The sequence below is a fragment of the Arachis stenosperma genome, chromosome 9, assembly GCF_014773155.1.
Source record: "Arachis stenosperma cultivar V10309 chromosome 9, arast.V10309.gnm1.PFL2, whole genome shotgun sequence".
Lineage (NCBI taxonomy): Eukaryota > Viridiplantae > Streptophyta > Magnoliopsida > Fabales > Fabaceae > Arachis > Arachis stenosperma.
The window spans coordinates 130,016,275-130,031,628 of record NC_080385.1 but is presented as its reverse complement, the minus strand read 5'-3'; the positions used below and the strand labels follow the sequence as shown (position 1 = coordinate 130,031,628).

Genomic DNA, 15,354 nt, shown 5'->3' with positions numbered 1-15,354 from the left:
CAAAAGGAGAAGCTAATAAGAAAAATCAAAAGCTTGTTTCAAGGAAGAAATATAAGAGAAAGATTTCATAAATTAAGCTAGATAGAAGCATCAATCATTTACATCTCTTTTGTGATTGTAGCATGCTTAGAAAACTAGCTAACCATGAACATTGAGTTGCTATTCTTCTTACCTTGGATTGTCAATCTTTAATGCATGATTCTTTTCTTGCTTGGGGACAAGCAAGGTTTAAGTTTGGTGTTGTAATGACATGTCACCATGTTATGTTTTTCTATGCTTTTTCATACAAGAAATTGATGATTTGTGCTTGAATAATGAATGCTTTTGTACTTAAATGATACATTTCCTTGATCTTTTAATTTTATAAATCTTGTAGGAAATAAGAAGAAAAAGAAGCAAAGAAGCACAAAATAAGCTAAAAAGGAGAAAAAAAGAGTTTTGGGGAACACTTTGAAGTTGGAGCACACTTTGGAGCCTTAGGCCACGCTTTTAAAAGCGTGGCCCATGACCAAATTAAAGGAAAATTTGCAATCAGCACACAAAGCTCCGCTCATGCCAAGAGCGGAGCATCATCCTGATGCATTTTCAACTTGGAAGCAAAATTTTGGCTAAGTTAAAATCTGGGCGCTCACAGCATGACCATGCCTTCTTTAAAGGGCTATAACTTGAGCTACAAATGTCCGATTGATGTGCTTCTAGTTGCGTTGGAAAGCTGACATTCAGAGCTTTCCAACGATGTATGGCAATTTATATTTGGCATGAAATTGAGGCACGAGTTAAATGCATCTTTAAGGGCCAAAAACAAGCAAAAATAGACCAAAGTGCAACCACCAAGATTTGAAGAGGGAGCCTCACTCCAAGGCAAAGAGGCGCTTCTAATAGCGCTCACTTGGAGAGCACAGCGCTCTCTTGGAGAGCATTGTCGTGCTCTCTTCATAAAAATTCAAGGAAAATCTTTTCTCCAAATGCTTTCACCAAGGCTTGAACTTGGGACCTCCCCTTGGAAGCCAATGCTCAGCTCACAAGGTGAGCAGAGCGCTACTCATGAGTGCACACAAGCATGCTTGACACGGTCCAGGGAAGGAAGGCGCGCATCATGACACGGACAAGGCGCGCACAAGACATGCTCACAAGGCACCAATGCTCAGCTCCCCTTGTGAGCAGAGCATTCCCCTGGTGCTTCTCCCAGCCAAGGCACGCTACAAGGGATCTCCAACATAAGCTCCAATGCTCTGCTCCCCACTTGAGCTGAGCATCCTCCTGGGAGCAATTTTCACATGGGCCAAAAATTCAATAAAAATCCAATTTAATTCAATTCTTTTCCAAATTGAATCAAGGCCAACCAAACCCATTTCTCCTCAAATCCAAAGCAAGTAAAGCCCACATCATCACTCAAAGGCACAAGAACAAGTTAGAATTAGGATTTTCATTTAATTTGTTTTTCATTTCAATTTCATTTTGTAAAAAGCCTATATAAGGCACCATTTTCATCTTTGTTGGGGGAGTTGGCTTTAATAGAGAGCATTGGTAGGCTAGCTCCAATAGGGAGTTTTGCACTCTTTAGTTTTCATTTGGCTCTCTCTTTTAGTTTTTATTTTCGTTTTGGATCTTGGGTGGAGAATTGAAGAACTTCTGTTTCAATTCCACCTTGAGATCTCTTGTTAATCTTTCTGCATAATTCAAATTCTGTTTACTGCCTTCACTTTCTTTTCTTCTGCAATTTATTTTTATATTTTCATTTTGTAATTGTTCTTGTTGGATCAAGGAAGGATTTGAGATCTAGACTTGTTTTCTAGTCTCTTTCACTCCTGAGATCTTCAACATCCTTTTAATTTCTACAAATTAAGCATCAGTTTTTCTGTTTTCATTCTTCAAGCATTTTTGCTTTTCTGTTTAAGATCTATTTCAATTCAATTCATCTTTAGTTCTTCTGTTTGTTGCAATCTGCTTCTGCTTGTTTAAATTCTGCAATTCCAGCTCCAAACCCCTTTTATAATTCAAGCCATTTACACTTCTTGCACTTTAAGATTCAGTCATTTACATTTCTTGCAATCTAAGTTTCTGCAATTTATATTTCTTGCAATTTAAGTTTAAGCTATTTTACTTTCTTGTTCTTTAAGTTACTTGCAATTTTACTTTCTGCATCTTTTAAATTCCTTGCAATTTACTTTCTGTTGGCTATATTTCACACAATTCACTCAATGTTAGCTTGACTAAACTAATCACCCACTAAAGTTGCTTGATCCATCAATCCCTGTGGGATCGATCTCACTCTAAGTGAGTTTTACTACTTGATACGATCCGGTACACTTGCCAGTTAGATTTGTATGTTGGAAATTCGTTTTCCGCAAAAACACCATCACCTTTCAACTTTGTTCTCATAAAGAATAATCAGGTCTTTTTTATTGTAATTTATCCTAATGGAATAGTAAGAAACGATGATGAAGGAATGGCTTTTGTCGGTATGGTCTCTCCTAGTCCGATAACGATCTATGTACTGATTGATCACATCCCCAGATGCTCTCACGATATGGAATATGTCATCGATGTTTATAACAACGTCGCCAATATTGAACTGGGTTTGGTCCTAGGAACTCCATCAACCTGGTGATAAGCAGTGCTAGAGCTATCTTGGTGAGGGTCTTGGTAATGTCCGCCTCATGTCCAGTAAAGAATCCCAAGGAGGGAATATATGCATGTGTAACTGCCGTAGGATTTTCTGGTATATCCTCTTGCCGTGCATACTCAACCTCCTCGTCTGATAGCTAATTATCTCCCCCAACCCGCTGATCTTACCCTCAGCCCTCTGACCGTCTTCTTTAGCTCACCTGACGTGTTGATCGCGTACCTTCCAAGCCGGTCTCCGAACATCATCTCGGGCACGCCTCTTGGCCCGTCGTCTCTGATTTGGGACAGCTGGTGGATGCTGTAAGTCATCTCTCTGTCCCGGGATAGTAGGGAGGATATCAGTAGGCGATGCTGCTATTCTCGAATAAGCCAGAATGTCCTTCCCAGATACAAATCGTACTTTACATGCTTGATGCCACCAAGTGAGGCACTCCTATGTCGGACAAGGATCAGGGATCCCATCGATGTTCACCAAGTAGTGTAGCTGGTAATGTCCCCTAAACAAGTCGTACCAGTCACGGTGCACGTCAGGCTACTAGGCATCATCTCCCTTCATCGTCTTGAACAAAAACTCATCGATATTTACTAGATCTGCTGGCCTGTACTACTGCCCCCGAACTATCTCTTCACTCTGTCAACATGATGAAACTCTACAAAGTGAAAGAAGATTAAGGGAACAACAACCCTCCATGTATATAAATCTCTCCGTCATTATTAAGCCAGTCAGGAGCAATCTGATGTAACTAGAAATCCTCATATGGTGTCCATTGAAACTAGAAAAAACGCATAAAGTACAATAATTAGGAATGAATCACTAATGCATGAAATAAAGTAGAAAACAAAACATATCGTATCTGATCAAAGGCGAGGCTATTGATGCGGCGATGTACAGTTTGGATCCTGCCATCGTGGCGATCCCTGCTTTGTTGTCCTAAGCCCGCCAACCTACACGCAATAAAAAAAATTAACAACAGAAACTAGTTATTTGCAATAGTTAACTCATATCCACTGTGTATAAGTTGTTGAATTAAAATTTTAACAATAAGTACATACCTAATTGCAAGTGAAAACCTAATAACATTATATCCCAGCAGACAAAATGACGAAAACCTATAGTAGATCCAGGAGACAACAAGTGGCATGCACCTTGTAATGCCAGTCACATTACGCCTAGCAACAGTGCAGAGTGAGTGGTACGTGTGTGCCAACAGTGCAGACCCCGAAGACAACTGCCTGCAACGATCAAAATCTACCAACAACGGCAGCCGTTTCAAAGAAACAAGTGTAGCTGACTTGTCCGTGAAAAGAAATTCCCTGATAAAAACATCATCAAGTAGCACCTCGCGTACTTATGGAATGTCTTCGGATCTGCCCCAGCTGAAAATGTGTGAAACCGTGTTCCTGAGCCAAGTCATCCTCAAACTGAAAACCTGCTTCCTTCCCTTTGATTGTGGTGGCGGCCTAGCACCAAGTAAATTCTCATCCCACTCTCACGTGGAGTATCCACAGTATTGCTGAAAGTCTCTGGTACAACCTTCAATTGGCTCACCTCAATGCGAAGACCAAGATGGTAGGCAACATCTTAAAGCGTAATGTTGACCTCACTCCATGGAAGGTGGAAGCTGCGAGTCTCAGGCTCTCTCAACCTCCACCGTTTGACAAATGCAGAAATTAAGAAATTGTTAAACATGAAATTTCTTAACTCTACTATATGTCCAAATCCCGCCTCCTTTATATAAAGCCATAGGATGTCCAGCGGGGGGACCCAAGGTCACTCGGCGTGACAATAGTAATCGAGACCTCTGCAATAGTCGCAACATTTATTCTCGCAAATTAATCTCGTTTGAACTATTAATTATGTTTAATGATTATTAAATATTATAAACTTAGTAGATCAATATCGTTAATAAAATATTATTCCATACAACATTAATTTTTATTGTTAAATATTCACAGTATTAAATAAAAAAAAAGAAAATGAAGCAAGATTTAAAAAATAAATCATTCATGTTTATTCTAACCCGACTAGTAATATTTTTGATAACTTCAATCAAACGATAAATTTTAACAAAAAAATATGATTTAACAAATATTTTATTTGAATAATATATTTATTTAATTCAACTAACATATCAATTTATGTTTACCTATTATATTTATTTAACTTAAATTAAAATTATTTCTAAAAATATTAAAACATACTATACCTACCTAAATTAATATAGAACTTTTAACTAACAAAATCAAAATACCTAATACATTAACTAAATTAATAAAGCCTAAAGATCTAAATTAATTATTTACTAAAAATAAAAGAGGAAAAAAAAGCTCAAAATCTAAAGCTCCAACTATATGTCAAATCACATTTAGTCTGTTGATATTTCCATCGCAAACATATTATCGGGAGACCATATGTATTTCAGAAACTTGAACTTAAGCTGTTATAGAGTTATAATGAAATCTGAATAGTCGAGATATGTCTATTTTTTAATTTTCTCTCTTAATCTCAGATGTGATATATTGTGTAATTAGATAATTATATATTTTCGTAATTTATATATTTATTTAATTTAAATAAAAAAATTCTAAAATAGGCCGTGTTATATTTTGCATGGGCCACCAGTGAAATTGATTTCAATTCTGTTTCACAAAGAAAGTCGAAATGACATTTCTAGTGCGACACCTGCTAATTGGACCAAATCCGGTCCGATGCCCAAGAAATCGAAGCAGTTTTGAGAAGTTAATAATAATATTAATAATAGAATAATAATACAATCAGCAAATATTATTATTTTTAATTAATATTTTAATAATAATAATTTATATTTATATTTATATAAATTTTATACATGTACAGATTGTCTCTAGTACGATCGAGGAGGAGGATCGGGAACCTGCGGGTTGAGTCGGATGTTGGATCGTCCAGATGGAGAGGAGGGGAGGTACCTGCAAAGACACTCCGACGCCCAAGTCAGAATATATCTAAGAAGTGTGAGGTATGAGGAATGAACCAATACCAGGAAGGACTTGGGTCCTTTATTTATAGGTGTTTGGTGATTTATCTTATCTTATCTTATCTGGCTAAGATAAGGGTGATGTTTGAATTTGGAAGTTAGTTACTGAGTCGGGTCGGCCCGCTTTGCCCGGATTCGGGGTCGGTCGCGGACCCGGGGCCCATGGGTTGGGTCCGTAACAGTTGCCCCCCGTAGCGGGAGAGCGACTGTGGTCGGTTTGTCGCTAGAAGTTTTTAAGGCGTTTCCTGTCGTGCATCCGGTGTCGGGTCGATCGTTTTGTTTGTGATGGGGAAGTCGGTTTGTCGGTCTCGTTTGGTAAAGGACTCGTCTTGACCGTATTTTGGGTCTTTTGACGTGACCCTTCCGTGCCTGCTGCACCCGTCGCGTCTTTTGAGGTGTAATTGATTAGTTTTCTTTTCCGAGGGGGGCATTTATTGAGGAGGTGTTTTCTCTTTTTTGCCCCCACCATTTTTTATTACGTCCAGGGTCAGTTGTGTCCTTTCGTCTTTTTGAAACCGCTTCGTTTTGGCTTTTATTTCCCTCGTCCGTTTTTTCTTTTGAAAGAGAACTTCTTCATTTCCTGAGAGAAAAACTGCTTAGTGGATTTTGCTTTCTGGTGCTGTTTCTGCTTCTCCTCATTTCCCTGTATTTCTTCAAGTTTTCTTCTACTTTTACCAGGTTGGTTTTTTCTTTTCTGCTATTTCTTCCATACGTTTGTTTGTGTGCCTGTTCCTGTTTTTGCCATGTTTTGTTCTGCCTGCTTCCCTTTTTGTTTTACTGTGTTTGGTGTTTGAGTTTGGGGAAGGGGCTGAGCACCGCCATTTTCTGCTTTGCTTTGTAGTGGTGTTTAGGTTTTTTGTTTTTTGTAATTGTGTCGAGTTGGTAGGCTGATGGTGGTGCTCCTCCCTGTTTTAGGTATGCAGCGTCGGAGAAATGAGGGTGTGGGTGCCCCCATTGCCCCTTCCAGGGGCGTTCCCAATCGCTATGGTTGGGTGACCAGCGATGTGTGGGGCGTTCCGTCGCGGATGACGGAGGGTGATCTCCAACGGCTCCGCGATCAAGGGGCAATTTGTGGTGGCGGTGAAGAGGAGGGGCGATACGAGCTCGTGCTCCCTGATGCGGATGAGCGCGTCTGTTATCTAAACCTCCGTTCTCCCACCGTGCCGGACTGGATGTGGGTCTACGAATCCATGTTTACTCGGCTCGGAGTGCGGTTCCCCTTCTCTCCGTTTGTTCAAGGTTTACTTAGTCGGTGTTCCGTGGCACCGTCTCAGCTTCACCCGAACAGCTGGGCAGCCGTTCGGTGTTTTGAGTTGGTGTGCCAGTATCTCGATCTTCCGGCTTCGGTTCCCGTTTTTCTTTTCCTTTTCTTGTGCACTCTTCCGACTAAGGAGGGGAAGCATAAGAAAGGGTATATGTCTTTCCGGGCTCAGCCTCATCGTCGGATTTTTGGGTTGTTTGAGGATTCCTTTCACGGGTTTAAGTGGGAGTATTTTAAGGTGCGTCCTGTTGAGGGGCACCGCCCGTTTTGGCTTACCCTGGAAGGCGAGCGCTGGTTTCCGACGTACTGGAATTTCGGCGCCGGGCCGTCGGTTCTGACTAAAGTTTCTTATGGCGATTTGTCTCGGGAGGATAAGGATGTCGCCAACGTTTTGTGGCACTTGTTTGGCGAACGTCCATTGAATCCTCGAGACGTTATGGGGGATCCCGAGGCTTGTCGGACATATATTGGTGTGTATCTTTTTTTTTTTTTTTAACTCTTCTATTGATTTCTTTCAGTTGAGATGGCTAGCGGGTTGACTACCTTGGCAAGGCTGAAGGCGGCGTTGGTTCGGGAGGAGGGATCGTCGTCTCCGTCGACTCCTGTTTCGAATCCGGCTGTGGATTCTCAGGTTCCCTCTCAGGGGGTGGTTTCTTCGGGGGCTCCTACTGGGGCTCAAGTTCCTCCTGGTTCGCCTGAGGTGGTCGTGTTGACGGGTACTGAGGCTTCTCGGAAGAGGAGTAGGGCTGAGGAGCCGGTTAGCGAAACCTTTGAAGGGGAGGGTCTGGTCCCTAGTGTGATGGACCGACGTTTCGACGCCACGGGTTTCATTGATCAGAACTTGATACCTGGAACGGAGTCATTTTTTGATGGCTGCGACGTCTCGTTCCAGGCTGAGTCGGTTTACCGTGCCTTTCTTCGCTCTGCTGTGGTTGTTCGGAAGGCTGAGCCCGTGATGGCCCAAGCGGGTTTGTTGGAGAAGAAGCTTCGGCAAGCTCAGGCTGATGTGACTAAGTTGAAGGAGGAGCTCCAGGTCGCTAATACTGCCAAGGAGAAAGCGGCGAAGTCTTCAGAGGATGCCGGGGCGGAGATTCTCCGACTTGCCGGTATTGAGACTTCGCTTCTTTCTCAATTGGCGGAGGAGCGCAAGCGAGCCTCGGATGCGAGTTCTCAAGCTGCCTTGCTTCTCGCTGAGTCGGAAACTCTGAAGGCTGAGGTTGAAGCTCTAAAGAAGGAGAAGTCGGCTCTGTTGGCCGATGCTAGGGATGCCGTTGCTGCTACCGAGGAGACGATGAAGGCTCAGGCTCTGGTGTTGGCCCCTGGTGTGGATGTGTCCGTGATGGGAGCGTTTAAGACCGTCCGTGATGGTCGGATTGTCGATATTGAGTAGTCTTCTTGTATTTTATTTTGAACTTTGTTTGTTTCTGAATATTTTGGATTGGCCAAGGGCCGTGACTTTTTTGGGGACCGTTTAATGGTATTTTCGGCTGTCCGGGCCTTTGTATGATCCGTTTGTGGCTTTTATTTGGCCGTTCGGGCCTTTCTGCAATTTTTGTTTGTTTTATCGTAACCGTTCGTTTGGTCGGTTTTTTGGATATCCGTGTGTTCGGCCTGGAGGGTGATCAGTCCTCCAGCGATGGCCGTGTCTTCGTTCCGTGTTTTGAGGAACAGTAGTGGCTTGTAATGGTGATGAAGTGAAAATAACTTGTAAGAAAATTTATTTAAATAGTTTGGGCCTCGTTAAAACCCTTCGTGAGGGAAAGAGTACCCGAGGTTCTAAAAGACAAAGTAAAAGAAAAACAGAAAAACAAATGGTGACGGAAAAAACAAAGGGAGACTTATTTAAGTATAGTATCTTCGTAGGTTGGCTGCGTTCCAAGTTCTTGGTATTTCGCTGCCGTCTAGTCGTTCGAGTTTATACGCTCCTTTTCCTATTACGGCCTTGACTCTGTATGGTCCTTCCCAGTTGGGGGCGAGCTTTCCTTCTCCTGGGGTCGGAAGGCCGATATCATTTCGTCGTAGGACGAGGTCATTGTCCGCGAATTCTCGTCGGATGACGCCGTGATTGTACCTTAGGCTGATCCTTTGTTTGAGTGCTAATTCTTTGACGTGGGCTATGCTTCTTTTTTCGTCCACGAGGTCTCGTTCTGCTTCTTCGTTGTTACCTCCAACCGTTTTTCTGGGGCTGGGGTCCCCGATCTCCACTGGGATGACTGCTTCAACGCCGTATGTTAATCGGAAGGGCGTTTCTCCCGTGCTCGTTTAGGGTGTTGTTCGGTATGACCACAGGACTGATCCCAACTCTTCTGCCCATAATCCCTTGGCTTCGTCAAGTCGTTTCTTAAGTCCTTTAACGATGATTTTGTTGGCGGATTCCACCTGTCTGTTTGTTTGGGGATGTTCTACCGAGCTGAAGCGATAGGATATGTGTAATCCTCCTAGGAGTTCTCTGAATTTTTTGTCTGTGAACTGGGTTCCGTTGTCGGAGATGATGACCTCGGGTATTCCGAACCGGGTAATGATCTGTCGCCAGACGAATTTCCGGCATTGGGTTGCTGTGATGGAGGCCAGGGGTTCGGCTTCAATCCATTTGGTGTAGTAGTCTATGGCGACGATAAGATATCTGAGTTGGCCGGGTGCCGTGGGGAAGGGCCCGACGAGGTCGATTCCCCAACTGCCGAATGGCCGTTCAGCCGATATAACGCTAAGTTGGTGTGGGGCGGCTTGGTGGATATTGGCATGCCTTTGGCATTTGTCGCAGCTTTTTGTTAGTTGTATGGAATCTCGTATGATCGTGGGCCAGAAATAGCCGGCCCTGATGATTTTTTGGGCTAGCGTTTTCCCCCCGACGTGGTGACCGCAGCAGCCTTCGTGGATCTCGCGGAGTATGTACTCCGTGTCCCCGGGTTCGACACATTTAAGTAGGGGCTGCGAGAATCCGCGTTTGTATAGTTGTCCCGCTATGATGGTGTAATTGGCGGCTTCCCTTTTTATTTGCCTCTCCTCTTTCGGATCTGGTGGTAGGACTCCGTCGCGGAGATATTGCAAGATAGGGTATGTCCAAGACTCCCGGTTTGAGGATGTTAGGTGTGCATTGATTTCTGCCGATATGGAAGGCGACTTAACGACCTCCTGGATTAGCGATCTGTTGTCGTGTCCTGACTTCGTGCTGGCTAGCTTGGAAAGTAGGTCCGCCCTGGCGTTTCGCTCCCTGGGGACGTGTTGTATGGAAACGTTTTCGAATCCTTCTTTTAATTCATTTACTTTATTGAGGTATTGTTGGAGCAGGGGGTCTCGGGTTTGGTAGCTCCCGTTGATTTGGGAGCACACCACCTGGGAGTCGGTGTTAACTTCGAGTACCTTGGCGCCGACTTCCCAGGCTAGGTTTAGGCCTGCCAAGAGGGCCTCGTATTCTGCTTGGTTATTTGATACTGGAAAGTCGTATCTTATTGATTGTTCAATTGTCATCCCGTTTTGGTTTTCGAGTATAATTCCGGCGCCTCCGTGAGTGGAGTTTGATGAGCCATCGACGTGCAGTTTCCATGGTTCGGGTGTCGGTTTGGTCGGAGTCATTTCAGCGATGAAGTCGGTCAAGGCCTGTGCTTTGATGGCGTTTCGGGGTTCGAACCTGATCTGGAATTGGGATAACTCGACGGACCATGCTAGCATTCTTCCTGCTAGGTCGGGTTTTTGTAATACTTGTTTGACCGTTTGGTCGGTTCGGACTGTTATGGGGTGGGCCTGAAAGTATTGTCGTAGTCGTCGGGATGCCGAGAGGAGTGCGAAAGCCAGTTTTTCTAATCGCGAATAGCGGGCTTCCGTGTCTTGTAGGACCTTGCTTATGAAGTATACGGGTTTTTGTTCCTTTTTCTCGTTTTCCCGGACGAGTGCTGCTGCGATTGTTTCTTCCGTTATGGAGAGGTACAGGTATAGTGTTTCCCCTGTTTGAGATTTTGCGAGGATTGGAGGTTCCGCCAGGACCCTCTTGAAGTGTTGGAAAGCTTCTTCGCATTCTTTCTCCCATCTGAAGGGGGTTCCTTTTTTCATAAGTTTGAAAAAAGGGATTGCCTTTTGGGCCGATGCTCCGAGGAACCGGGATAGTGCGGTTAGCCGGCCGGTGAGTTTTTGGATTTCTTTGAGGGTTTTGGGACTTGTCATCTCAAGGACGGCACGGCATTTTTCTGGGTTTGCCTCAACTCCGCGTTGCGTGATCATGAAGCCGAGGAATTTTCCTGCTTCCATTCCGAAGGCACACTTTGTTGGGTTGAGTCGCATTTGGTGTTTTCGCAGGGTGTTCATTATCACCTTGAGGTCGTCGGTTAGTTGCTCACCGGATTCCGTCTTGGCGAGCATATCGTCTATGTAGACTTCAATTTTGTTTCTGGCTAGGCCTCGGAATATTTTGTTAACAAGTCGCTGGTAGGTGGCTCCGGCGTTTTTCAAGCCGAAGGGCATTACTTTATAGCAGTAGGTTCCATCAGGGGTGATAAATGCTGTCTTTTCTTCGTCTGGTCGGTGCATCGGGATCTGGTTGTAGCCGGAATATGCATCCATGAAGCTGAGGTATCGGTGACCGGATGCTGCATCCACTAGCCCGTCGATGTTTGGTAAGGGGAAGGCGTCCTTTGGGCATGCTTTGTTGAGATCCGTGTAATCAACGCACATTCGCCACTTCCCGTTAGATTTTTTTACTAGTACGATGTTGGCCAGCCAAGTCGTGTAAGGGAGTTCTCGGATGAAGTTGGCTTCGAGTAGGGCTTTCACTTGTTTTCGGACCTCGGCGGCTCGGTCTTGTGACATTTTCCGTCTTCTTTGCGCCACTGGTTTGGCTAGGGGGTCTACTGCCAGATGGTGAGACATCAGGTCGGGGCTTATTCCCGGCATATCGGCTGATGTAAATGCGAATAGGTCTCTGTTTTGTTTCAAAAGTCGGGAGAGTTCTTCTTTGAGGTCGTATGGGAGGTTTCTGTTGATGAACGTGTATTCTTCTTTGGTCGGCCCTATTTGTAGCTTTTCCATATCTCCTTCTGGTTCCGGTCTAGGTTGACCGTCTAGTCGTGCGTCTAGATCGGCGAGGAATATTCCGGCTGCGTCCCGGGATTTTTTTCTTAGGGCTAAGCTATTTTTATCGCATTCGGCTGCGACTTCTCGGTCTCCGTGAATGGTTCCGATGGTGTCGTCGTCGGCCCTGAATTTCATGAGGAGATATTTGGTGAAGATGACTGCCGAGAAGTCGTTGATCGTTTTCCTCCCGAGAATGACGTTGTAGGCTGTGGAGTCTTTTAGGACGACGAATTTGGATAAGATCGTTTTTCTCTGATTGCTTGTTCCTATAGTGATGGGAAGGGTAACTGAGCCGTCTGGTTTGAGGAAGTTGTCTCCGAGGCCCGTGACGCCGTGGCGGTGCGTTTGGAGGTTGTCGTTGCGAAGCCCGAGTTTGTCGAAGGCTCCTCGGAAGAGGATGTTGGAGTCGGCACCGGTGTCTACCAGTATTCTTCTTACTAGCCCTGTTCCGATTCGGGCTGATATGACGAAGGGGGCGTCTTCGGCCGAGGTGCCGTGTTGGCAGTCCTCGGGTAAGAAAGTTATCGTGCTGTTGGTAATGGTGACTGGGTCGTGGTGCCTGACGGCCATTATCTTGAGGTCTTTTTTCATTGTTAGCTTTGACTTGTTCGACACGTCCTTGCCCGTGATGACGTTCACTATGATGGTCGGATCTTCCTCGGGGTTTTCTCTGGGGGGTGGTTTTTGAGTTCTTGGGTTGCGTCCTTCTCTTTCTGGTGATTTGTCTCTGTCGGCGCGCCTTGGTTCTCTGATGATTTTGACGAACTCTGGGAGTTTGCCGTCTCGTATGGCCTGCTCGAGAGCGTCTTTAAGATCGAAACAATCTTGTGTTTTGTGGCCGTATCCACGGTGATAGTCCCAGTAGAGGGTTTTGTTTCCTCCTGTCCTTTCCTTGAGTGGTCGGGCCCTGGGGATGACGCCTCGATCTGCTATTTGGTGGTATACCTCAGTAATTGGTGCTGTTAGGGGGGTGTAATTGGAGAATTTTCCTATTCTTGGTGGTCGGTGGGTCGGTTTAAGGTGGTCTCGTTGGTTCTCTTTGGGTGGTGGGTTATGACGGGGGGTCGGGTTGCCGTGTTGGGTGGCAACGTGCTGCAGTTTGTTGGCAGCGACGACCTGGCTGACTTCCTCGTCGTTGATGTAATCTTTGGCGACGTTCTGGATTTCGTGCATGGTCCATACTGGTTTGGTGGTGAGATGTTTGCGAAAGTCTTCATTCATGAGTCCGTTAGTTAGGCAGAGGCTGGCAACAGAGTCCGTGAGTCCGTCGACCGTCAGGCATTCGTCGTTGAAGCGGTCAAGGTATTTTCTTGTGGATTCCTCTTGCTTTTGTGTGACCCCTAACAGGGTGATGGGGTGTTTGGCCTTGGTGATTCGGGTTGTGAACTGGGCCATGAATTTTCTTGTGATGTCGTGAAAGCTGGTTATGGATCCGTTCGGGAGGGCGTTGAACCATTTGATTGCTGGCCCGGCAAGGGTTACTGGGAAGGCTCTGCATCGGACTGCATCGGATGCTCCTTCTAAGTTCATCCTGGCCTCGAAGGCCGTTAGGTGCTCTTGAGGATCTTTAGTTCCGTCGTACTTCATATCGGTGGGTTTGTCGAATCCTCTGGGGAGTTTCGCTCTTAAGATTCCTTCCGTGAAGGGTGTAGCTCCCATTATGGTGTGGTCGCTTCTCGTGCGTTTGGTGCTTCGGTATCTCCGGTCTTCGTCCGAATCGTGTTGACGACTTAGATCCCGAGAAGCGCTGCGATGGTGTTTCTTGTCGTATCGTCGTTCAGGCAATTTCTCGCGTCGGCGGTTGTGTGAGGTGCTGCGATCATCTCTCCTGATGTGTTGCCGGATTGGCGACCTGCCGCGGTGGGATCTTGACCTGGAAGTTGCCTGGCTTCCATGCTCGTTATTGTGTTTTTCTCTGTTAGTTAGTTTGCCTTCAAGTTCTTGGACCCGGAGACAGAGATCCTGGATGATTTGTGCCGCTTTGTCCCTGGCTTTCTCAGGATGTCGCGGGTCCGTGTGTTCGTTTGCGTGGTGGATGATGCTTGCTATTTTTGCTTGGTTTGTGGCTTCAGGGTGTTCTGAGGTCGGACGACGCGGTTGGGAGTCGTCCTGGCTTGATGGGGTTTCCTCCAGGATGCCCTCCATCCGGTTTTGACTGTCGCAGGTCCCCACAGACGGCGCCAATGTACAGATTGTCTCTAGTACGATCGAGGAGGAGGATCGGGAACCTGCGGGTTGAGTCGGATGTTGGATCGTCCAGATGGAGAGGAGGGGAGGTACCTGCAAAGACACTCCGACGCCCAAGTCAGAATATATCTAAGAGGTGTGAGGTATGAGGAATGAACCAATACCTGGAAGGACTTGGGTCCTTTATTTATAGGTGTTTGGTGATTTATCTTATCTTATCTTATCTGGCTAAGATAAGGGTGATGTTTGAATTTGGAAGTTAGTTACTGAGTCGGGTCGGCCCGCTTTGCCCGGATTCGGGGTCGGTCGCGGACCCGGGGCCCATGGGTTGGGTCCGTAACAATACATAAAAATATATAATTTATATTTATATTAATTAAAATTTTGTATACATAAATTAATATTGTTTGTTATATTTATATTTTTTTAACATTTATATATATATAAATTAATAAAATTTATTTACTAAAAATAATTTAGTATTTATATTAATCAAATAATATAAAAAATATTAAAAACTACCGTCAGATTTCTTAACAATATTAGTACAATTAATAATAATAATAATAATAATAATAATAATAATAATAATAATAATAATAATAATAAGTTGTTCAAAGCTAGGCTCATTTTTTTGGTTATGAAAGTAATGTATGTGTTGTGCTGCGTTATGGAATATAGAAGTGCTAGACAAATATGTGGGGCAGCTTTTTTTAAGTTATTGTGTGAATAAGTTGGACCATGTGATTTCTTTTTTAAAGAAAATTTGATGGGTGATTCGGACGGTCCGATTTGGAAGGAGGAAAGTTTTGAATTTTGGAGAAAGCAAATCGAACCGTTCGTGTTATATATATATATATATATATATATATATATATATATATATCTTTAATTTATTTTATAATACGAAAATCAAATCAGACGGTTTGAGTTGATTATTATATATTTTTTTTAACCAGATGAAACTAATCGCTGGGTCCGATATATATATATGTAAGTGTGTAACTCGTAAACAAATTAGCAGATACCGTCTTTTTCTTCATCTTGTTCGGCTTGTTCTTCTGCTTTTTTCTACTCGTGTTTCTCTCTTCTTTGCTATGAAGTAAAAAAAATTGATAGTGAAGTTTCTGTTTTTGTTTAGGTAAGTGAGAAAAATGGATGATAGAGTTCTTTTAAAAGTGTATTATTTTGGTCAGATTT

The 15,354-nt window shown here is 44.3% G+C and overlaps 1 protein-coding gene across 1 annotated transcript; it reads right to left on the bottom strand.

Annotated features, from left to right (window-relative positions):
- Positions 1-9,165: 9,165 nt before the first annotated feature.
- On the bottom strand, positions 9,166-14,112 carry LOC130949929 (uncharacterized). The gene is made up of 2 exons (XM_057878525.1): positions 11,602-14,112; positions 9,166-11,526 (listed from the first exon to the last, which is right to left on the bottom strand). Exons 1-2 carry the CDS (start codon positions 14,110-14,112, stop codon positions 9,166-9,168), a joined length of 4,872 nt encoding a protein of 1,623 aa, XP_057734508.1.
- Between the last annotated feature and the right edge of the window lie 1,242 nt (positions 14,113-15,354).

Bases quoted from the DNA above. Each gene is read 5' to 3' on its own strand.
- LOC130949929 (XM_057878525.1), bottom strand. From the start codon at position 14,112: ATGGAGGGCATCCTGGAGGAAACCCCATCAAGCCAGGACGACTCCCAA. The intron at 11,527-11,601 runs GTACTAGTAAAA...GCATGCCCAAAG, and splicing joins CGACTTGGCTGGCCAACATC to GACGCCTTCCCCTTACCAAA.